This window comes from Aquarana catesbeiana, linkage group LG05, assembly GCF_042186555.1.
Source record: "Aquarana catesbeiana isolate 2022-GZ linkage group LG05, ASM4218655v1, whole genome shotgun sequence".
Classification (NCBI taxonomy): domain Eukaryota; kingdom Metazoa; phylum Chordata; class Amphibia; order Anura; family Ranidae; genus Aquarana; species Aquarana catesbeiana.
In genome coordinates this window covers 645,451,524-645,474,739 of record NC_133328.1, presented here as the reverse complement: position 1 = coordinate 645,474,739, position 23,216 = coordinate 645,451,524, and the positions used below count along the sequence as shown (strand labels likewise).

Below are 23,216 nucleotides of genomic sequence, written 5' to 3'. Positions count from 1 at the left end.
GACTCTGCGCTGGAGGGGAACTCTGCCGACTCTGCGCTGGAGGGGAACTCTGCCGACTCTGGGCTGGAGGGGAACTCTGCCGACTCTGGGCTGGAGGGGAACTCTGCCGACTCTGCGCTAGAGGGGAACTCTGCCGACTCTGCGCTGGAGGGGAACTCTGCCGACTCTGCGCTGGAGGGGAACTCTGCCGACTCTGGGCTGCAGGGGAACTCTGCCGACTCTGCGCTGGAGGGGAACTCTGCCGACTCTGCGCTGGAGGGGAACTCTGCCGACTCTGGGCTGGAGGGGAACTCTGCCGACTCTGGGCTGGAGGGGAACTCTGCCGACTCTGGGCTGGAGGGGAACTCTGCCGACTCTGGGGTAGAGGGGAACTCTGCCGACTCTGGGGTAGAGGGGAACTCTGCCGACTCTGGGGTAGAGGGGAACTCTGCCGACTCTGGGGTAGAGGGGAACTCTGCCGACTCTGGGGTAGAGGGGAACTCTGCCGACTCTGGGGTAGAGGGGAACTCTGCCGACTCTGGGGTAGAGGGGAACTCTGCCGACTCTGGGGTAGAGGGGAACTCTGCCGACTCTGGGGTAGAGGGGAACTCTGCCGACTCTGGGGTAGAGGGGAACTCTGCCGACTCTGGGGTAGAGGGGAACTCTGCCGACTCTGGGGTAGAGAGGAACTCTGCCGACTCTGGGGTAGAGAGGAACTCTGCCGACTCTGGGGTAGAGGAGAACTCTGTATGTGGGATCTCTGTGGACCAGAGGTAACCAGAGACCCTCACACATCAGAGGCCCCCCTTACATCACAGTCCGCAGAGACCCCCCTTAATTATTGGGGTGGGTGACATCATGTTTCACCGCACCAGGTGACACCAACCCTAGTGACTGTTGGCGGTTTTAGGGGTTTTTTTTTTGCATGTATATCAATGCAGAACTGGTTTTGCGTTCACAATACCCGGCCTGCGCTCTTCATCCTTTCTCTATCTCCTCTGAATTATCTGGGTGGGTTGTTGCTGACTCCACCGCCCTGCGCTGCGTCTGCAGAATTCCCTTCCTTTCCGATCTCAGCACAGCCCACCTCATGAATTATTCACTCACCTTTCTGGCCTTCTTCTCGCTGCGGCTCTGCTTGGCTTTGCTGACGCATTCCTCTCCGGAGCCCACACAGTGAGCCAGCTGGTTCTGTGGAGACACAAGGAGGGGGGAGATGACATAAAGACGGAGCAGGCAGAGAGATGGGTGGTCCCCAGGGGGCCCGCCTTTCAAAAAAAAAAAACAAAACGCACAACGGCTCTTTGCAATTTTAATGCTAATGCACTCATCTCCACCTGGTGATATCTCCTCTCCTTAACGCCAGTCAGACATTTCATGGTGAAACGCGATGATCCATACAGTATACATTTCCACTTTCCTGGAATACCCATAATTCAACATCCAGGAAAAAATGGAGTCCCAGATTTTTTTTTTTAATGTTTTTTTTTCTTTTCTACTCATCCACATAAAAAAAAAAAAAATTGCAGTTTGAATGTCTCAGCATTCGTGCAAAAGTTGCAAATAGTAAATGTAATGTTTGTAATATGTGTGAAATGTCCTACGTGTTTCCTTTCGCAGGGTCAAAGTAACATTCCCTCATATGTAATCCTATTTTGCGAAACCAATACGTTTCGGGTGCTGTTCCCCCTTCATCAGAGCTAACATGTAACATGAAAAATAAAAAAATTGGAACCCCTAGTTCTGAAAGCTGAAGAACAGCATCAGATCCCTATAAGAGCAACATGAGTTAAAAGTATTAAATGTATTAATTGTCATACACACTATATTACCAAAAGTATTGGGACGCCTGCCTTTACACGCACATGAACTTTAATGGCATCCCAGTCTTAGTCCGTAGGGTTAGATATTGAGTTGGCTCCGCCCTTTGCACCTATAACAGCTTCACCTCTTCTGGGTGGGAAGACTGTCCTCAAGGTTTAGGAGTGTGTCTATGGGACTGTTTGACCATTCTTCCAGAAGAGCATTTGTGAGGTCAGGCACTGATGTTGGACAAAAAGGCCTGGCTTGCAGTCTCTGCTTTAATATATCCCAAAGGTTTTCTATCATGTTGAGGTCAGGACTCTGTGCAGGCCAATCAAGTTCCTCCACCCCAAGCTTGCTCACCCATGTCTTTATGGACCTTGCTTTGTGCTCTGGTGCACAGTCATGTTGGAACAGGAAGGGGCCGTCCCCAAACTGTTCCCACAAAGTTGGGAGCATGAAATTGTCCAAAATGTCTTGGTATGCTGACGCCTTAAGAGTTCCCTTCACTGGAACTAAGGGGCCAAGACCAACCCCTGAAAAACAACCCCCCACACCATAATCCCCCCTCCACCAAATGATTTGGACCAGAGCACAAAGCAAGGTCCATAAAGACATGGATGAGTGAGTTTGGGGTGGAGGATTCAGGGGTTGGGGGTGTTTTTCAGGGGTGGGGTTTGGCCCCTTAGTTCCAGTGAAGGGAACTCTTAAGGTGTCAGCATACCAAGACATTTTGGACAATTTCATGCTCCCAACTTTGTGGGAACAGTTTGGGGATGGCCCCTTCCCGTTCCAACATGTGCATAAAGCAAGTTCCTTAAAGACATGGATGAGCTAGTTTGGGGTGGAGGAACTTGACTGGCCTGCACAAAGTCCTGACCTTAACCCGATAAAACACCTTTGGGATGAATTACAGCGGAGACTGCGAGCCAGGCCTTCTCGTCCAACATCAGTGCCTGACCTCACACATGTACTTCTGGAAGAATGGTCAAACATTCCCATAGACACACTCCTAAACCTTGTGGACGGCCTTCCCAGAAAAGTTGAAGCTGTTATAGCTGCAAAGGGTGGGCCAACTCAATATTGAACCCTACGTACTAAGACTGGGATGTCATTAAAGTTCATCTGTGTGTAAAGGCAGGTGTCCCAATACTTTTGGTAATATAGCGTATGTTGCTCTGAGGGCTCGTTCCCTTGTGCAACAGCCCTTGCCATAGTCCTGATGAAGACGACAGAGGGGATACCCACCCTCAAAACATGTTGGCTTTGCAAACAGCCCATCATTACACAGTGGACCACTGTACTCTTCGCTAGTTCTCATCCTACCTATCGCACTGCTCCTTCAGTGTCACTTACAACTCTACTTCCTCCTCTCCTCTTCCTTTCTCTGTCGGGGTCACCCAAGGTTCTGTTCTTGGACCTCTCCTTTTCTCAATCTACACCTCCTCCCTGGGTCAGTTGATTGCTTCCCATGGCTTTCAATATCATCTCTACGCTGATGACACCCAAATCTATCTCTCCACCTCCCCCAGCTCTCTCCATCTGTTCCCTCACCCATCACCAACTTACTAGCAGACATATCAGCCTGGATGTCACATCACTTCCTCAAACTCAACCTGTCCAAAACCCGAGCTCATGATCTTTCCTCCCTCAGGTGCCACTTCCCCAGATTTCTCTGTCAAAATCAACGGCTCAACTGTCAACTTGTCCCCCCACGCCAAGGTCCTACGGTAGGTGTAATCCTGAACTCTGAACTAACCTTTTGGCCCCACATCCCATCGCTATCCAAAATTTTCTGCCTCATCCTCCGCAACATCTCCCAGATACGCCCCTTCCTAACCACAAAGCTTCTAATCCACTCCCTGGTCATCTCTCGCTTCGACTACTGCAACTCCCTCCTCACTGGCTTACCTCTAAATAGGCTCCTCCCCACTTCAGTCCATCATGAAAGCTGCTGCCAGGCTCATCCACCTCACAAACCGCTCAGTGTCTGCTATACCCCTCTGCCAATCCCTCCATTGGCTGCCACTCAGCCAACTAATTAAATTCAAGATACTAACAATAACTTACAAAGCCATCCACAACCTGCCCCCCAGCTACATCTCTAACCTGGTCTCAAAATACCAACCTAATCGTTCTCTTCGCTCCTCCCGAGACCTTCTGCTCTCAAACTCCCTCGTCACCTCATCCCATATCCGCCTCCAGGACTTCTCCAGAGCCTCCCCCCATCCTCTGGAATACTCTACCCCAATCTGTCCGACTTTCTCCTACTTTATCCACTTTCAGACTATCCCTGAAAACTCATCTCTACAGAGAAGCCTATCTGGGCCCCACCTAACAACTGTACATTTATCTTCTCAATCAGCACATCACCCACAGTTATTACCTCTTGTATCTCTTGACCTTCCCTCTTAGATTGTAAGCTCTAAGGAGCAGGACCCTCTGATTCCTACTGTATTAAAGTGTATTGTATTTGTCTACCCTCAAGTTGTAAAGCGATGCGTAAACTGTTGGCACTATATAAATCCTGTATAATAATAATAATAATAATCATTGGAATAAACTTGTATTTGGACTTGAATACTACGGTGTGGCACTTCAATTCTACATTAATAATCTACCCCAAACACCACAAGGAGATTGTGGAATCCCTACGGTGCGTTGAAGCTGGTGGCCCAATATTCAGTTTCCCTATATTTTCACCACTGCCGTAATATTGGATGAAAACGACAATATTAACTAAACTTATAAAGAGTTCTCAGGGGTTCCAGCACCCACTAATCCAATCTCTATTAGTGGAGTTGGTATTGGTGGGCAGTCAGGCTCCTAGTTGAAATTCCAGTTCATCTAGCAAGGTTCAACTGGACTGAGGTGGGGCCTCCGTGCAGGTCTTTGAGGTCTTCCCATCCTAACTCAGCAAACCATTGGGGAAGCTCTAACAGGGCTGAGGTTCGATGAACTTGTGAGAAAGGTGCCAATTAAGAATGAAGTTCGGATTCGGCAACCACCAGTGGCGAAACCACAAAGCTCACAAACTTTTGGTCAAAAACTTTACCGGTTCACCACCAGAAATGGGGAACAACCAAAGGCCAAAGGCATAGCCATGGTCAGCTGAGTCACAGTAGCCAATAATCTGAAAAAAATAGATATCCCAGCCCCCCCCCCCACTAATCCACTTCAAGACCGCAATAAGTATATATATATTGCGGTTTTGAAGCGTTTTACCGGTATGGCTGCTGTTTAAAAGCATTTTGAGTGGCTTTTAGAAGTAGCGGGAGGGGCCCCCCCCCCCTCCGATGGCTCTCTTGTGTTTTAAGGGCTTACAGTTCTCACTGGCAAGCCTGGGAAACGATCTGGTGGTTCGAGCAGCTGGCCATAGATGTGAGGGGAGACCAGATAGTCTCTCCTCACCTCTATGATTTAGGAGGCTGGGAGTGAGATCATGATGTCACTTCCTCTTTGAGGAGGATGTAAACAACATTTTTTTTTTTAAAGCATCAGCTGAGTGGGGGTTTCTTTTTTTTTTTTTTTTTTTTTTGATCTGATGCTTTTAAGGGTAGAAGATAGAAGAGAAATCTGTGGTCTTAAAGACCCCAGATGTCTCCATAAAGGGGACCTGACATGCTTTCTTGAGATCTTTACATTTCTTGTGATAGCAATAAAAGTGATCAAACATTTTTTTTTATAAAGGGACAGTGTAAAAATATATATTTTTTAATTAAAATAAATAATAACAAAACCTTTTTTTTTTTTTAAAGCGCCTCTGTCCCCCCCCCTGCTTGAACAGACGTAGGTCACGCACGCATATGTAAATGGTGTACGCGCCACACATGTGAGGTATCGCCGCAAACGTTATAGCGAGAGCAATAATTCTAGCACTAGACCTCCTCTGTAACTTTAAACAGATAACCTGTAAAAATGTTTAAAACGTCGCCTATGGAGATTTTGAAGTATTATAGGTTGTCGCCATTTCACGAGCGTGCGCAATTTTAAAGCGTGATATGTTAGGTATCTGTTTACATCATCTTTTATATTTTACAAATAAAGTGGGTTACAATTTGTGTTTTTTTTTTTTTTGCATTAAATTTAATCAAAAGTTATTTTTTCCCCCAAAAAATTGCCTTTTAAAAACCACTACGCAAATACCACGTGACATAAAAAATTGCAACCACCACATTTTTTATTCTCTATGCTAAAAAAAAAATAAAAAATTATATATATAAAAATATATAATGTTTGGGGGTTCCAAGTAATTTTTTTGCAAAAAATACAGATTTTTAATTATAAACAAAAAGTGTTGAAAAAGTCCTGGTCTTTTGTGGCTATAAAAGGGTGGCATTGGTTGATGTTCCCCATGGCACTGGCAGTGCTTGGCTTCCCACACCAATAGCTTGCATATTAGCCCTACAAATGGCCAGAATTGGAGAACAAGATTTGCCCACCCCCCCCCCATAGGTTTCAGTGGAGTTTGCCGCAAGTCAAGCAAAACTGGCAGGTTCTCTCATTCATATGGCCAACCTTTAATGGTGGCACATGGACACTGAGCTCCTCCACTGGGCTCATTCTACTGTCAATGTTTGTTGCTGAAGTCGGTACGGCCTTGTGTAGGGTTATACTCCAGTGTTTGCCGTATTAAGGGGGTCCTGGTGCTTTTGGCTATTTATGATCCCTACTGGTCATATATTTATTGGACAGCTTGATGTTACACCCAGTGAAGTAAATGCGCCGTACCTGGCTGGACGATGTCCTGGGCTCACTCATGTCTGGCTCTTCCAGTTCAGGGAGGGAGTCGTCATTGCTTTCCGTGTCATTACACGAGCCTGTGCCAAACACAGAGGACAGGATATTAGTAATATCAGCGCTTATCCTGGACTTACACATCCGTCTGCTTTATAATCTACCTGTGTCATACTAGAGTCATCCATACATGAGTAGGCTGAGGAGACACCAGAGATTGTTGATCCAGGGAATATCCGATTGTCTCCTGAGGGATCAATATTTTTTTTGCTGCTGGACCCGTATTGGCACCAGACTGCCTATTTAAGTAACAGAACTGAGCAAGGAAGGGTGGTCTTCAGCTGTTACTCTGCAACTTGAACCTGAACCTGACATCTGCTTTCCCATTGCTGGCCTGGCCTGCTTCTGGTCTTGTCTATGCTCTGCCTTTTGCTATTGACTTTGGCCAGTTCCCCTGACCACAGCTTGCCTCTGCCGATTCCCAGGTTTGACCTTGCTAGTTTCTGAGCATGGCTTGTCTCTGCTGATTCCCAGGTTTGACCTTGCTAGTTCCTGAGCATGGCTTGTCTCTGCTGATTCCCAGGTTTGACCTTTCTAGTTCCTGAGCATGGCTTGTCTCTGCTGATTCCTATTTTTTACCTTGGTCAGTTCCCAACCACAACTTGTCTCGGCTGATTCTCAGTTTTTGGCCTCGGCGAGTTACTGACGACTGCTTGTCCCTGCTGATTCCCAGTTTTTGACCTTGGCTAGTTCCTGACCACAGCTTGTTGTTGCTTATTCTTAGTTTTTGACCTCGGCTAGATCCTGACCACAGCTTGTTGCTGCTGATTCACAGTATTTGACCTCTGCTAGTTCCTGACCCTTGGCCTGTCTCTATTGATTCCCAGTTTTGACCTAGGCTAGTACCTGACAACAGCTTATCTCTGCTGATTCCTGGTTTTGACTTCAGCTAGTTCCTTACCATGACTTACTTTTGCTGATTTCCGTGTTTGACTTTGGCTTGCCTCCTGACTACGACTCTGTTTGCTTACCCTGTCTGCCGTCTGTCTCCTTGGTTACCGACCACTGCCTGTCCAGACTATGCTTCCAGCCTGTTGTGTGTTCCGGTGTACTGGTCAGCTGCCTTCCAGTCTATCTCTTCCTGGAGACCTTCCTGTTGGTCTGCACAAGCACCTGACATACAAACCTGCTTCCAGAAGGGAACATCTGTGGCCTGGACATCCGGACCCTGTGCCCTCCCATTCTGTATGCTACACTCTAGTGGTGTAAGGGAAGCCTTTTTGTCATCTCAGCCTCCAGCCAGGTATATGATACAGGTACTGGCTCACAATCAGCATTCCACTTCATCCCAAAGGTGTTCAGTAGGGTTGAGGTCAAGGTTCTGTGCAGGACACTCAAGTTCCTCCACCCCAAACTCATAAAAAAAAGTCTTTATGGAGTTGGCTTTGTACACAGAGGACAATTGTCTACAATGCCTTTGTATGTTGTAGTTTTACCAGTACCCTTCACTGGTAACAGCTGAACTCCATCATTTGAAGGGGGTTCCACCTACTTTGGGTCATATAGATCAGTGTAATGGTTGAGTGTGCACAAAGTGTTGGCCATACAATATCTCAGAGGGGCAGAAATAGGAAATTGGCTACACGTAAACCGATCTGGCAACAGAGGTCACCTAAGGACCACTAACTTTGTCTAGTCCTAACATCTTTCTTTCTGTGGGCACCCATCCCCAATCTCTGGGTTGTGTTACCTCTGTGACTCAGCATTTCACAGCCGCGCTGCCTCAGGAGCGGTTTGGTGATGCCCAGAAGTGTCACCTCGGATGTATCCCTTAGGAGAGGCATCTCTTGGCCCCGGGAGGTCAGCTCGCTGTCGCTGGATGAACTGGGCTCAGATGGGGGGCAGGTCAGTTGGATTTTCTTTCCCACTTTCTCTTGGAGTGGAATGACTCGGGGGCACCGGCTAGTCACCGGGGTCTCTGTGCTTTGACTGGTGGCAGTAGAGCTGCTTTCTGGAACCGCTGAAATATAAAAAAAATTACAAAGGGATAATTGTGTTACTTTCATCTAGCACTTTCGAGATTTTCTGGACAGTTTATATAAGTATACAGAGGATCCTAAAAGAAAAATAATTTCCTACAGTTCAGAAGTGACATGCAGCATATGTGTGGTAGACAGTGGTGGCCCATCCAGGGGCGCCGGACGCATGGATTCCAATGGGGGTTTTTTTTTTTTAAGCACGTGATTAGAGCCCAGAGGCTCTAATAGGCTTCAAAAAAGGGTGGGCTCAGGGTACAGAGCACTGCGCCCTGAGCCCACCCAGTTGTGTGACAATAGCGAATGAATATTCGCTATTGTCACACTGATTCTCCTCCCAGCCAATCAGGAAGCGGGTCACGAGACCTGTTTTCTGATTGGCCGAAAGGAGAAGCGAGCCCATTGACCTAGGAGAAGGAGGGAGGATACGCACGGCCGTTGTGATACAGGGGAGGAAGACGAGACTGCCAAGATGCAGGGGAAGCCGCCGCCCGGAGGGAAGCGCTGCCCGTGCCATAGTTGGGGTAAGTGCAGGACTCGTATCTGACCCAACCGACGGGGTGTCTGTGGGGGCATTGTTTGCCGCCCCCTCCCAAAAAAAATATACCACCAGCCACCACTGGTGATAGAGGGACTCTTTCTTTTTTCTCTGTAGAAAAGGAAACAACTGTGCCTCGGGCTCAGAGATTTGCCTGCCTGCTGAAAAAAGATCTGCATGCAGTAACAAGTTTTTCAGAAGCTCAGAAGTGTGCATTGCTTGGTATAATTGGGATCATTAAAGTGTGACGCCGTTGTTTTCCATTTCTGGCCATTTTAAAATTATCTGACAGGCAGGGTTGCCAACCCCCCGATGTGAAATTTACTGACATGACACCAAAAATTTACTGACTGAGCCTTTTTTTTTTTTTTTTTTACTGACATGACACAAAAAATTACTGGCTGAGACAATTTTTTTTACTGGCATGACAGGAAGAAAATTGCTGACAGGGCCAAATTTTTAATGACAGATCGAAAAGTTCACCAAAATTACCATTTTACAAGAAAGTCGGGTTAAAATAACCCAGAACAGAGTTTCCCCTTACATCAGAGTCTGCAGGTTTCCCCTTTATGTTGCAAGAGGAACTCTGTGGGCCCTGATGAAAAAGGGAACACTGTGGACTGTGGTGTAAAGGAGAACCCTAAGGACTCTGATGTAAAGGAGGAATGCTGCAGACTCTAGTGTAAAGGGAAACGGTGATGTAAGGGGGTCTCTGGTCACCAGAGCCCCCCCCTTACGCAACAGTCAACAGAGCTCTCCTTTACATCACAGTCAACAGAGTTCCCCTTTACATCACAGTCAACAGAGTTCCCCTTTACATCACAGTCAACAGAGTTCCCCTTTACATCACAGTCAACAGAGTTCCCCTTTACATCAGAGACCACAGAGTCTCCCTTTACATCACAGTCCACAAAGTTCTCCCTTACATCAGAGTGCACAGAGTTCCCCTCTATATCAGAGTCTGCAGGGTTCCCCCTTAAACTTCAAGGGGGAACGCTATGAACCCTGATATAAAGGGAAACTCTGATGTAGAGGGGAACGCTGATGTAAAAGGGAACACTGCGGACTCTGATGTAAAAGGGAGCTCTGATGTAAGGTGGTCTCGGTTTACCAGAGCCCCCGCTACATCATGGTCCACGGCATTCCTCTTTACATCAGAGTTCCCACTTACGTCAGGGTCAGCAGAGTTCTCCTTTGTACTGTAAGGGGGAATCCTGCAGACTCTGATGTAAAGGGGAACTCTGAGGTCCCTGATTTATGGAGAACGCTGGGAACGCTGATGTGGGGAGGAAGACTCTGGTGACCGCAGACTACCTTCCACAGAGTGAATACACTAAGGTAAGGGGGGGTTACTGATATAAGTTTGAAACCTTTATATCAGTGTCCCCCCTTACCTTAATGTATTCACTCCCCCTTTTATCAGTGACCCCTCCCCCCCCCCCCCCCCACACACTTTGTGTGGCCTGGCTGGAGCTGTCACTGACCTCCTCTGTTGCTCGCTCAGGTGCAGGGCAGTCAGACATGGGCTTGGTGGCTCCTTTGGTTTGATCCTCATCACTACCTCTGTCCTCTTCTCCTCCAGAGTCCACCATTTCTCCAGTGACAGTCCTGACGGCCGGCGGCGCTCCCACTCTCGAGTCCCAGCTCCCCCTCCAGTGCTGCTGTAATTCACAAAAGGTGCCAAGCGGCGCCATGATGTCACTGCGTGCCCACCCTCCCGTCCAAGACTACCTGTGCCCTGCCCAAGCCCATGGCCATATTTTTTTACTGGCAGCAGCTGTCCGTAACAGACATTTATGGACAGTTTGTAAATTGCCCGTTTTTTTTTTTTTTTAACTGTCCATAAAATTTATGGGCAGTTGGCAACCCTGCTGACAAGTCAATGAGATGCAAATCTTTGCAAAGAAGCTTAAAGAGGAACTTGACTCTGCCTAACACCCCCCCCCCCCAAAAAAATAAAAGCCCTAACACTTGTCTCTGTGTAATGTGGATAACCAGACTGCTATTGCATTTGTTTTATGCCTTTAGTTTTGTAATGCAAAACATTTTTCCCAATAAAATCTGATTGAAAGAAAACATACTTACTAGACGATGGAGTCCAGCGTTGGCCTGCTTGAAGCAAAAGCTCTCCCTTTGCTCTTCTTTAGTGCCGCCATTTTTAATCGAGATCCCGCACATGTGCAGACACGCTGTGAAGCTTTGCCAGTTCTGAGGGTACCAGTCTATGTGACCTGGCAGAGAGATTTATGGGTGCCAGCCTATGGGATCTGGCAGAGAAGTCTATGGCCGTACCGCTTTATGGGGACCTGGCAAAGAAGACTATGACACTACCAGTCTATGGGACCTGACAGAAAAGTCTATGGGTACCAGGCTATGGGACCTGGCAGAGAAGTCCATGGCTGTACCGCTTTATGAGGACCTGGCAGAGAAGACTATGACACTACCAGTCTATGGGACCTGACAGAAAAGTCTATGGGTACCAGGCTATGGGACCTGGCAGAGAAGTCCATGTCTGTACCACTTTATGGGGACCTGGCAGAGAAGACTATGACACTACCAGTCTATGGGACCTAACAGAAAAGTCTATGGGTACCAGGCTATGGGAACTGGCAGAGAAGTCCATGGCTGTACCACTTTATGAGGACCTGGCAGAGAAGACTATGACAGTACCAGTTTATGGAACCAGGCAGAGAAGTCTTACTAGACCATGGAGTCCAGCGTTGTCTTGCTTGAAGCAAAAGCTCTCCCTTTGCCCTTCTTTTCTAGCACCGCCATCTTAATTGAGATTTGGTGCATATGCAAACACACAGTGAGGCTTTGTTGGGTCTGAGGGTATCACTCTATGGAACCTGGCAGAGAAATCTATGACAGTACCAGTCTTATGGGACCTGGCAGAGAAGTCTATGGTGGGACCAGTCTATGGGACCTGGCAGAGAGGTCTATGGCGGTACCAGTCTATGGGACCTGGCAGAGAAATCTATGGCAGTCCCAGTCTATGGGACCTGGCAGACATGCCTTCACATGTGCCAGATCCCCCGCCGATGTGCAGACGTGCTGTATCTCTCTGAAAGCAACTACTGGAATGGCGATGTCACACATCCCAGGAGGCATTTGTGAGATATTGCACATGTGTGCACACGCCGTGGGATGCACAGAGACGTGGTGTATCTGCGCATGCAAGGGGCTGTGACGTCATTCTGGCCTAGGTCGGTGCCAGGAAGTAAAAGAAAAGTCTATGGCAGTACTAGACTATGGGACCTGGCAGAGAAGTCTATAGGTACCAGCCTATGGGACCTGGAAGAAAAGTCTATGGCGTTACCAGTCTATGGGACCTGAAAGAGAAGTCTATGGGTACCAGTTTATGGCACCTGACATAGAAGTCTATGGCAGTACCAGTCCATGGGACCTGGCAGAGAAGTCTATGGCAGTACCAGTTTATGGCACCTGGCAAAGAAGTCTATAGCAGAACCAATCTATGGGACCTACCAATGAAGTCTATGGCAGTACCAGTCTATGGGACCTGGCAGAGAAGTCTATGGCAGTACCAGTTTATGGAACCTGGCATAGAAGTCTATGGCAGTACCAGTCTATGTGACCTGGCAGAGAAATCTATGGCAGTACCAGTTTATGGCACCTGGCAGAAAGGTCTATAGCCGTACCAGTCTATGGGACCTGGCTGAGAAGTATATGGCAGTACCAGTCTATGGGACCTGGCAATGAAGTCTACGGCAGTACTAGTTTATGGGACCTGGCAGAGAAGTCTATGGCAGTACCAGTTTATGGCACCTGGCAGAAAAGTCTATAGCAGTACCAATCTATGGGAACTGCCAATGAAGTCTATGGCAGTACCAGTCTTTGAGACCTGACAATGAAGTCTATGGCAGTACCAGTTTATGGCACCTGGCATAGAAGTCTATGGCAGCACCAGTCTATGAGACCTGGCAGAGAAGTCTATGGAAGTACCAGTCTATGAGACCTGGCAGAAAAGTCTATAGCAGTACCAATCTATGGGACCTGCCAATTAAGTCTATAGCAGTAAAAGTTTATGGGACCTGCCAATTAAGTCTATGGCAGTACCAGTTTATGGAACCTGGCATAGGAGTCTATGGCAGTACCAGTCTATGGGACCTGGCAGAGAAGTATATGGCAGTTCCAGTCTATGGGACCTGCATGTGGGACATCTTGTAAACGGCTTCTGGAATAGCACCATCACACATGACTACACTCCCCCAGTAGCGTATCTGTGCATGTGGGGGGGGGTCGCACATCCCAGGAGGCATACATGAGATATTGCACATGTGTAGCTTGCCATGGGATTCAAGGAGACTTGGCGTACCTGCCCATTTGGGGGGGTCATGACGTCATTCTGGCCTAAGCCAAGGAAGGAAGTATATTTTTTGCAAGATGGATTGGGGAGGAGGCAGGAGAGAGGACCATGTATAATTGGGACGAGTTCAGCTTTAATTACATATCTCACCCCGTTAACAAAGCTATAACTGAATGACATTTTGCATATTTATTTAACAATTCTCAGAGCTATTCATCCTGTGAAACTGCATGTACATTTGTTCTGTGTGAATAGAAGAAAAAGTCAAATGTTGGTAGGTTGTTTTCCTCTCCAGGTCAGATGTTCTTCATTCATACAGAAAAGTGTGCGTCTGGAAAATACCACAATATGACCACTAGATCTAGCTAGTGATCATATTAGGTATTTATTCCTTATGATCATCAGCTTTATCTAGTGGCCGTAATGCAGTATTTTTCTATGGCGTGTGAATGAAAGCGGTAGTAAACCCATCCATAAAACAGTTTCATTTCCAGCACATGCCGGAGATGTAACACTCCCATAGGTTGTGCTCTTGACCAAACTGTCAAACCATCCAAGGGCTGGTGTCATAACTGATCACATGTGCAGCATCGTGGCAGTTGTAGATTGAACAGAGGCACATATGGCAGCTTCCTTGGCTGAAATTGATAGGGGGGGTTTACTTACACTTGAAAGAAACTCGACCTGGAGAGAAAATGGAGATTTTGCCCCATTTGCACAAAACGAATATGCCTGCAGTTTCACAGGATGAATAGCTCTACCTTTCTTAAGTTCCACTTTAAATAATATTGTTCCATAGGGATGGTTTGCAAAGCCAAAGGCAGGGTTTCAGACTTGCATGCAAACTTACCAGAGGAAAGCCTTTTGGTTCCCAGCATTTCAGAGGCAGCCAGAGGTCTGACCAATTTTTGGTCATGAAGACTACCACCAGGTATGGGGGTAGGAGATTTTACAGGAGGCACTTTGCTTATAGGGGAGCGAGGCTTTATTGTGTCCAGACTCTTTTCAGCAGAGGGCATTGCAGCTTCGGCACGGGGAGTTACATGCACGGAAAGGGGGAATTCGTTGTCCATTTCTGACAGCTTGACCTGGTAATTCGCCTTGCTGCTACACTGCTCTGCCTGAGACTTCTTGGAAGTCCCCACATCACTCAAATAACTACTCTTTACACATCTGTCCTGTTCTGTGCTATACACCTTAGATTGCCTTAGTGATTCACGTAATAACGAATCATTGACACAGCAAATGTTCTCTACTGTCTTCTGATGAGCGTTAAGTCTCTCTTGGGCGTGATCTTCCTCAGAAGAAGTACTACCACCACTCATGAAGACCATGGAGGCCCTTCCTAGAAGGCTCCTATCTGAGCTAGATGCTATAGATGTTTCTTCAGAGAGTGCCGGCTTGTCTAGACATCCTTCAAAATCCTCCTGTTTTTTCTCCAGAGTATTAATATTTTTCTGCTCAAAAAACTCTCCATCCCTGACCTTGGATGTAGCAAATGATACACCGGTCTCATCATTGTCTACAACCTTGACTGTTGAGGGCCCGCTTGTGATTGCTTCTGAAGGACTACACCGAATGCATTGATCAAAAGTCTCTGTTTTACCAAAGGACCCTTGCAGCAACTTACTCATCTCTAGAATGTTGCTGGACATCTCCACTGTAGGCATACCTGGCTTAGAAGCTACATCAAAAAAGGCACTGTCAGACCGCGGATGAACATCAGGTCTTGAGATGCTAGATGACGTAGGCTCTGTATCCACCACCTGTGGGGATTGTTCTGGGGTTTTAGTAGCAGCTTGCTTTGACCTATCAATCATTTCAGACAAGGAATCATCATAATTAGTATCTAATTTAGAAGCAGCACAAAAGTTTTTATCTACATTGTGTTTGGGAAGTGTTTGGTATTCCTGGATCTCTGATTGATCTATAGAGTCTTTGGCATCTCTGGAAGGGGTGGTTTTCATGGGTTCAATCATTGCAAGCAGCTCCTTTTCTACTAACTGTCCAGTGAAAGGGGCATTTGGTTGTACTGACGTACAACTAGGAAATAATTCTTCTTCGGTGGACTTGTCTAAATTTTTTAGAGATTTTTTAATAATGGGTTCTTGGTTCTCAAGACTCTGAAACTTGCTTTCTAAACACACATCTTCACTTGCCCTGTTACAGCTAGCAAAATAACCATCACTGAGCTGACTGTTTTTTGTTGCATTCAGCTTGTGTTCTGATTGGGTAACAGCAGGCTCCTGCTTTTCACTGATTATCTCCAAATTACTTTCATACACTGAGTTGTTCTTCAGCCCAGTATCCAAGGAAATATCCTGCTGTAATTTTGGGTTGTCACCATGGGGGGCGCTCTGCTGGCCATGTGGTTCTTTGCGAATAGAGCAATCCTCTTCATCTTTGGACTCTTCCATTTCCAATTTTGTGGAATTTTCATTTTCTATGGAAAATGTTTCCTGCATCTGATGTTGAAGAATGACTATGGTAGTTCCATCACTGACCGGAATGTCAGGTTGTAAAGAATAGGGGCATTTTTCAGGAGTGCCTTCAACTTCACCAATTATTTGGACATTTTCTGTTGCCTCTTCAAGTTTGTTACATCTACAGGATTCAAAAGATTTCTCAGCAGTGCCTTCAACTTCACCAATTGTTTGGGCATTTTCTGTTGTCTCTTCATGTTTGTTACATCTCCACGATTCAAAAGTCTTTTCAGGAGTGCCTTCAACTTCACCAATTATGTGGACATTTTCTGTTGCCTCTTCAAGTTTGTTACATCTACAGGATTCAAAAGATTTCTCAGGAGTGCCTTCAATTTCACCAATTGTTTGGGCATTTTCTGTTGCCTCTTCGTGTTTGTTACCTCTCCACGATTCAAAAGATTTTTTGGGAGTGCCTTCAACTTCACCAGTTATGTGGCCATTTTCTGTTGCCTCTTCAAGTTTGTTACATCTCCAGGATTCAACAGATTTCTCAGGAGTGAATTCAGCTTCGCCAATTGTCTGGACATTTTCTGTTGGCTCTACGTGTTTGTTACCTCTCCAGGATTCAAAAGATTTTTCGGGAGTGCCTTCAACTTCACCAATTGTTTGGGCATTTTCTGTTGCCTCTTCGTGTTTGTTACCTCTCCAGGATTCAAAAGATTTTTCGGGAGTGCCTTCAGCTTCACCAATTGTTTGGACATTTTCTGTTGCATCTTCGTGTTTGTTACCTCTCCAGGATTCAAAAGATTTTTCGGGAGTGCCTTCAGCTTCACCAATGGTTTGGACATTTTCTGTTGCATCTTCGTGCTTGTTACCTCTCCAGGATTCAAAAGATTTTTCGGGAGTGCCTTCAGCTTCACCAATTGTTTGGGCATTTTCTGTTGCCTCTTCGTGTTTGTTATTTCTCCAGGATTCAAAAGATTTCTGAGGAGTGCCTTCAACTTCACCTATTGTTTGGACTATTTCTGTCGCCTCTTCGTGTTTTTTACATCTCCAGGATTCAAAAGACTCTATTGCTTGATCTTCAGGACAAGCTGACTGAGACGTTACATGGTGTGTTTGTGTGGATGAAGCTTTGTCTACCTCTTTGCTTTTGGTTTCAAACATATTTTCATTGGTTGACTCTGAACAGTTTAGTTGGTTTTGTTCTGGGTGGTTCCTCAGTTTAGCATTGCCTTCACTCGATTTAGAAGTTTTCTCACCAGTAGTGGAAACAAAAGTTTCTTCTTTATACTTATCATAAACCAGCAATGTTTCCATCTCATCAGTTTCACCAGTAACTTGTATTGAAAACTCATTGGTATCATATTTTTCATGAACGTTGGCACTGGTATGTAAAGTGCTATTTGCCTCAGAACTTGCCTCCACGATGCTTTCATCAACATTTGTGTTGTCTGCTTGTACTTCTTGACTCTTTAAATCATTGATGTAAGATGACTGGTTTGCAATGTAATTGGCAGCTTCTTCCTGCTGTCTGTAAATCTCAGCAAGGATGGACGAGCGATCTAGAAACATGACATCTTCTGAATCTTCCCCCGAGTCGTAACATGCAAACACGCACTCTTCTTCAGGCATGTCTTCTAAAGGGGCATCCTGTAATATTTCAGCCTCAGTCGCTGTATCTTGAGTTTCTAGTTCCATGATCTTTAGGTTCTTGCATTCTTCAAAGTCATCTGAGTCTACAGTGAAAAGGGTGCATGTTGCATTTTCTTCTGCCTGTTGCTGTGGTTTCTCAATATCTTCTTCAGGCTGATCTGCAAAATAATTCCCATCTTCGGGTAGCCTTACCCCCAAAGAGGTCTGCCTTCCGCTTTCATTCCTTTCTCTGCTTTCATCCTGTAGACTTTGTGGAGTGGTGTTTAATGGTGGAAAAGAATCTAGCTCTTCATCAGTGTCAAAACAGGCGATTAAACATTCCCCAACGTTCCCAATGCCCGCTTTAAGGACCAGGTCCATTTCTGACGATGACGTGGACTGTTGTTCTACTGGGCTGTCAGACCAGGTTCTTATAGCCCCGTGTCTTTCTTCTAGTCTCTGTGAGGCATCTGGACTTTCAAAATGTGGCTCAAGCTCTGAAGTTACAACTAAGGTGCTTCTGATGGGTTCTTGAAGTGCATTGCTGGTGCTGGAGTCTTCAAGTTCACTTGAACTGTCTTGAATAGTACAAGACTCCTTAGACTCTGAGAGTGGAAAATCTTGTGCTAATGAATATGATGCAACGCTATCTCCATGCTCCTCATCACTATTTAATTCTTCTTCATCTTCCATTGTGACAGAATCTTCATTCACGCCAGAAGTTACTGCTACAATTTTTTCCACATTTTCACCAGCATCTCCACAGTTGATGTCAAGAGCTGCATAAACGGCACCCTCCTCATCGGTCTCTGACATGTCAGAAGATGTTTCCATCTCACTCTCGCATCCAGAATTGGATGAGTCATGTTGGGATTTAGCCGCAGCTTCGTCGGCATGGGGGGCAGAATCAGTCGTTTCAGCATATGGCTCCGTGCTGTACCTTTTCTCATCTTCTTCCCCATTGTAGGATGCTGAATCTGAGGACTCCGAAGTGTCGTCTTGATAGGCAAATGATTCATCCACTCCTTCATTAATAGAAGTTTCGGATAAGGAATGCAGATAGGAAGCCGAGGTGCTATCTTCGTTGTCATCCTCCTTATCTTCTTCCTCTGCTTCCCCACAGACGACCTCACTTTCCACCGTCTCTCCTTGAGGGAACAATGTGATCTCCATGGACTCTGCTTCAAAAATCAAACTTCCCTGGAAAGGCAGCATAAAAGCAGGAATCATGTGATCGTTTTCAGGACCAGGCATGCTAGCCCTCAATAGCTCTGCAGACCTTATATCTGGGCTTGCGGCTTGCAGTGCACCATCAGCATCTAAAGAACAGCTCGCCTGCTGTAGTACCTCATGCACGAAGGTACTGCTGGCATTAATAAATTCAGGACATAATGGGATGCTAGTAAAAGATGGTGCAAAATCTGTCTCCCATTCATCTTCATCTTCTGCACTGGAATGTTCATCACTAGGATACCCATCCAAGAGTTCCTCATTTTCTGGAGAAAAGTCATCTGGATCTATATCTCGTTCATAGAGTTCAGGAATATCTTCGTCTTCGAGCATATCTGGAGACATACAGCATGGGTCCTCAGAAATACTTTCTTCATGGGTCATCAGGTTATCTGGGTAAGGGCTGGGAGATTCAACTGTTTCAACCTCGCCCATCAAATTGGGGGAATATGATGGTGAACCACTAGTGGCGGATGAGGCCCAACTACCACCTTCTGCGGTGAAGTAGGATCCCGATGGGGATGTAGGGGGAGAGGACATGTTGTCATTTTCTATATCTACCTGGTCATCATGTAAAGCATTTTTGGAACTGGGATAGTGTTTAAACTGGGTGTAGATGCTTTTAATTGGCGTGGAAGGAGCCGTGGTGTATGGGTCTGTTTCTGTGATACATGCAGGGTTGATCTGTAATGAATGAATATTACTCTCTCTAGTGCTGCTGGGTGACTCTTTGGTGGGTTTAAGAAAGGAAGGCACATCAGCTACGGCTTCACCCTGAGAAAATAAGCCACCTTTCAAAACATACTCTTGACACATTTCGTTAGATTCAAAGTGCAAATCGTCCAGAGACTCAATGGCTTCATGATCACTTTCGTTCTCCAAATTCTCCTCCAAAATTTCAGCTTTAGGGTGACGTAAGTGCATTGTTGCTTCATCCAAGGTGTCCCCAGAAGCTTCCTCATACTCAGATATGATGTTGTGCCCCCTGCTGGCAGACCCTGCTTCCTCGTTGCTACAAGAAGTCTCTTCCCCCATTACAATTCTTGTATCGAGCGTGTCCAGGGTTGGGGTCTCAGCAGGGCAGTGTTCTGCGGCCTCTTCTAAGTCTTGCTCCTGAGATACCAGGGCCTTATCTGCTGCCTCGGTGGCCAGGTGAAGGATTCCAGTGGCTCGCCCAGGCTGTGACTCGCTGCTCGCTCCTTCAGGTTGAGGCCGGTCTCCTTCTTTGGCCTGCAGGTAAGCAGACACCAGTGCTTTGTCAGCAGTGGTGCATATGGGACTCACAATTGGAGATTCCTCTAGAGGGCTCAGGCTTTTGGGGGTTGCAGAGTCGCTACATGGAGATGAAGCTATGGAAGAAGCCGGTGATAAACCTGTGCGGGAAAAAAATATAAAAAAAATAATTTTAATAATAATTCACAAATGAAGCAAATGCAAGAATGTATGGTGGTTACTAGATTAGGGTGTACGCATAGATTACAGTGCCTTGAAAAAGTATTCATACCCCTTGACATCTTTCACATTTTTTCATGTTACAACCAAAAACATAAACTTATTTTATTTGGATTTTAAGTGATAGACCAACACAAAGTGCCACATAATTGTGAAGTGGAAGGAAAATGATAAATGGTTTTCAAAATTTTTTACTAATAAATATGTGACAAGTGTGGCGTGCATTTGTTTTCAGCCCCCTTTACTCTGATACCCCTAACTAAAACCTAGTGGAACCAATTGCCTTCAAAAGTCACCTAATTAGTAAATAGAGTCCACCTGTGTGTAATTTAATCACAGTATAAATACAATATAATGTTCTGTGAAGCCCTTGGTGGTTTGTTAGAGAACCTTAGTGAACAAACATCATCATGAAGGCCAAGGAACACACCAGACAGGTCAGGGATAAAGTTGTGGAGAAGTATAAAGCAGGGTTAGGTTTTAAAAAAATCTCTCAAGCTTTGAACATCTTATGGAGCTCTGTTCAATCCATCATCGGAAAATGGAAAGAGTATGGCACAACTGCAAACCTACCAAGACATGGCCGTCCACCTAAACTGACCGGCCGGGCAAGGAGAGCATTTATCAGAGAAGAGCCAAGAGGTCCATGGTAACTCTGGAGGAGCTGCAGAGATCCACAGCTCAGGTGGGAGAATCTGTCCACAGGACAACTATTAGTCGTGTTCTCCACAAATCTGCCCTTTATGGAAGAGTGACAAGAAGAAAGACATTGGTGAAAGAAAGTCAGAAGAAGTCCTGTTTGTAGTTTGTGAGAAGCCACGTGGAGGACACAACAAACATGTGGAAGAAGGTGCTCTGGTCAGAGGAGACCAAAATTTAACTTGTTGACCTAAAACAAAACGCTATGTGTGGGGAAAACTAACACTGACCATCACCCTGAACACACCATCCCCACTGTGAAACATGGTGGTGGCAGCATCATGGTGTGGGGATGGTTTTCTTCAGCAGGGACAGGGAAGCTGGTCAGAGTTGATGGGAAGATGGATGGAGACAAATACAGGACAATCTTAGAAGAAAACCTGTTAGAGTCTGCAAAAGACTTGAGACTGGGGCGGAGGTTCACCTTCCAGCAGGACAACGACCCGAAACATCCAGCTACAATGGAATGGTTTAGATCAAAGTATTGACTCCGGGGGGGCGCGATACAAATGCCCCCCCACACTTTTCACATATTTATTTGTATCATTTATCATTTTCCTTCCACTTCACAATTATGAGCCACTTTGTGTTGGTCGATCACATAAAATCCCAATAAAATACATTTACGTTTTTGGTTGTAACATGACAAAATGCGGAAAATTTCAAGGGGTATCAATACTTTTTCAGTGCACTGAACACACAGTATACATACAAGTGATATACATACATACATACAGGTCTTTGACTTGATAAGGGGCTGTTTTCTAGGACATATTATATGGTTGCAGTCGTACGGCCTTTGTGAGTACAGGAGAACTACCAGGGTCGCAAAGGTCGCACTTGCGACTGAGGCCTGGCGTTCCGCCGCTGTGAAGGGGCCTGAAGACAGCAGGAAAGGGGTCCGCTGCACAACATGTGAAAGGGTCCCGGCTGCGAGACCGTAAGGCTCCATTCACACTGCTGCAGCCCCAAAGTCGTGCCCATTGCTTGCGACATTACTGATTTAACATTGCAGTCTGTGGTACTCAAACTGCACCAAAGTCGCAGAAAAGTAGCGCAGGAACCTTCTTTTTTGTATCGCTGCGACTTGAGTCGCATTGATTGTGATGGCACCCATTGAAGTGAATGTGTTTTGACCTGTCGTGCGACTTTATGTGTCGCAGGTCGCATGAAGTGCGACCTGCGTAGCAAAAGTGTGAACTGGGGGCCTATAAAGGGCCCCCTAAAAGGCACTAAAGGGCCCCAGGATTAGTAGGAAGGGCCCGGGGCTCAAAGGGTAGGGCTCTGGGACAGATGGAAGGGACCCCAGGACTGATGAAAAGGGCCCAGGCGGAGTGGCGGCCCGTAAGCGTGCGGCCCCCTAATCTACATTTTATATACAACTATATACCCTGTTTCCCCGAAAATAAGACCTAGCGTGATTGTCGGTGATGGCTGCAATATAAGCCCTACCCTCTAAATAAGCCCTACCCTGTTTCCCTGAAAATAAGACCTACAAGCACTTCATGCGACCTGCGTAGCAGAAGTGTGAACTGGGGGCCTATAAAGGGCCCCCTAAAAGGCACTAAAGGGCCCCAGGATTAGTAGGAAGGGACAGATGGAAGGGACCCCAGGACTGATGAAAAGGGCGCAGGCGGAGTGGCGGCCCGGAAGCGTGCGACCCCCTAATCTACATGCGGGGAGCCGGACGCATGGATTTCAATAGGTTATTTTTTATTTTTTAAGCACGTGATTAAAGACTGAGGCTCTAATTGGCTTAAAAAAAGGGTGGGCTCGGGTGCAGAGCACTGTGCCCCGAGCACACCCACTTGTGTGACAATAGCGAATGAATATGCACTATTTTCTTCCTGAATCTCCTCCCGGCCAATTGGGAAGCGGGTCCTGGGACCCATTACCCGATTGTCCGAATGGAGAAGTGATTTGTTTGGCTGCCTAGGAGGAGGAGGGAGGGGATGCATGGAGGAGAGGAGGGAGGAGACGCATGCAGGAGAGGGGGGAGGGGGTGCACGGAGGAGAGGAGGGAGGAGACGCATGCAGGAGAGGAGAGAGGGGGCGCACGGAGGAGAGGAGGGAGGAGACGCACGGAGGAGAGGAGGGAGAAGACACACAGAGGAGAGGAGGGAGGAGACGCACGGAGGAGAGGAGGGAGCAGACGCACGGAGAGGAGGGAGGAGATGCACGGAGGAGAGGAGGGAGCAGAAGCACGGAGGAGAGGAGGGAGCAGACGCACGGAGGAGAGGAGGGAGGAGAGGCACGGAGGAGAGGAGGGAGGAGACGCACGGAGGAGAGGAGGGAGGAGACGCACGGAGGAGAGGAGGGAGCAGACGCACGGAGGAGAGGAGGGAGGAGACGCACGG

General features: G+C 46.7%; 1 protein-coding gene across 2 annotated transcripts in view; it reads right to left on the bottom strand.

Annotated features, from left to right (window-relative positions):
- Window positions 1–23,216, bottom strand: part of LOC141145640 (uncharacterized) — a 71,962-nt gene that overhangs the window by 21,261 nt on the left and 27,485 nt on the right. Inside the window, exons 2-5 of one of the 2 annotated variants that reach the window (XM_073632478.1) lie at window positions 15,093–20,081; window positions 8,270–8,539; window positions 6,514–6,602; window positions 1,087–1,170 (exon numbers count right to left, since the gene is read on the bottom strand). In XM_073632478.1, the coding sequence (XP_073488579.1) occupies window positions 1,087–1,170; window positions 6,514–6,602; window positions 8,270–8,539; window positions 15,093–20,081 (5,432 nt within the window). Of the gene's footprint in view, window positions 1–1,086; window positions 1,171–6,513; window positions 6,603–8,269; window positions 8,540–14,270; window positions 20,082–23,216 lie in introns of both variants that reach the window. The other variant, XM_073632476.1, reaches the window with a different exon arrangement.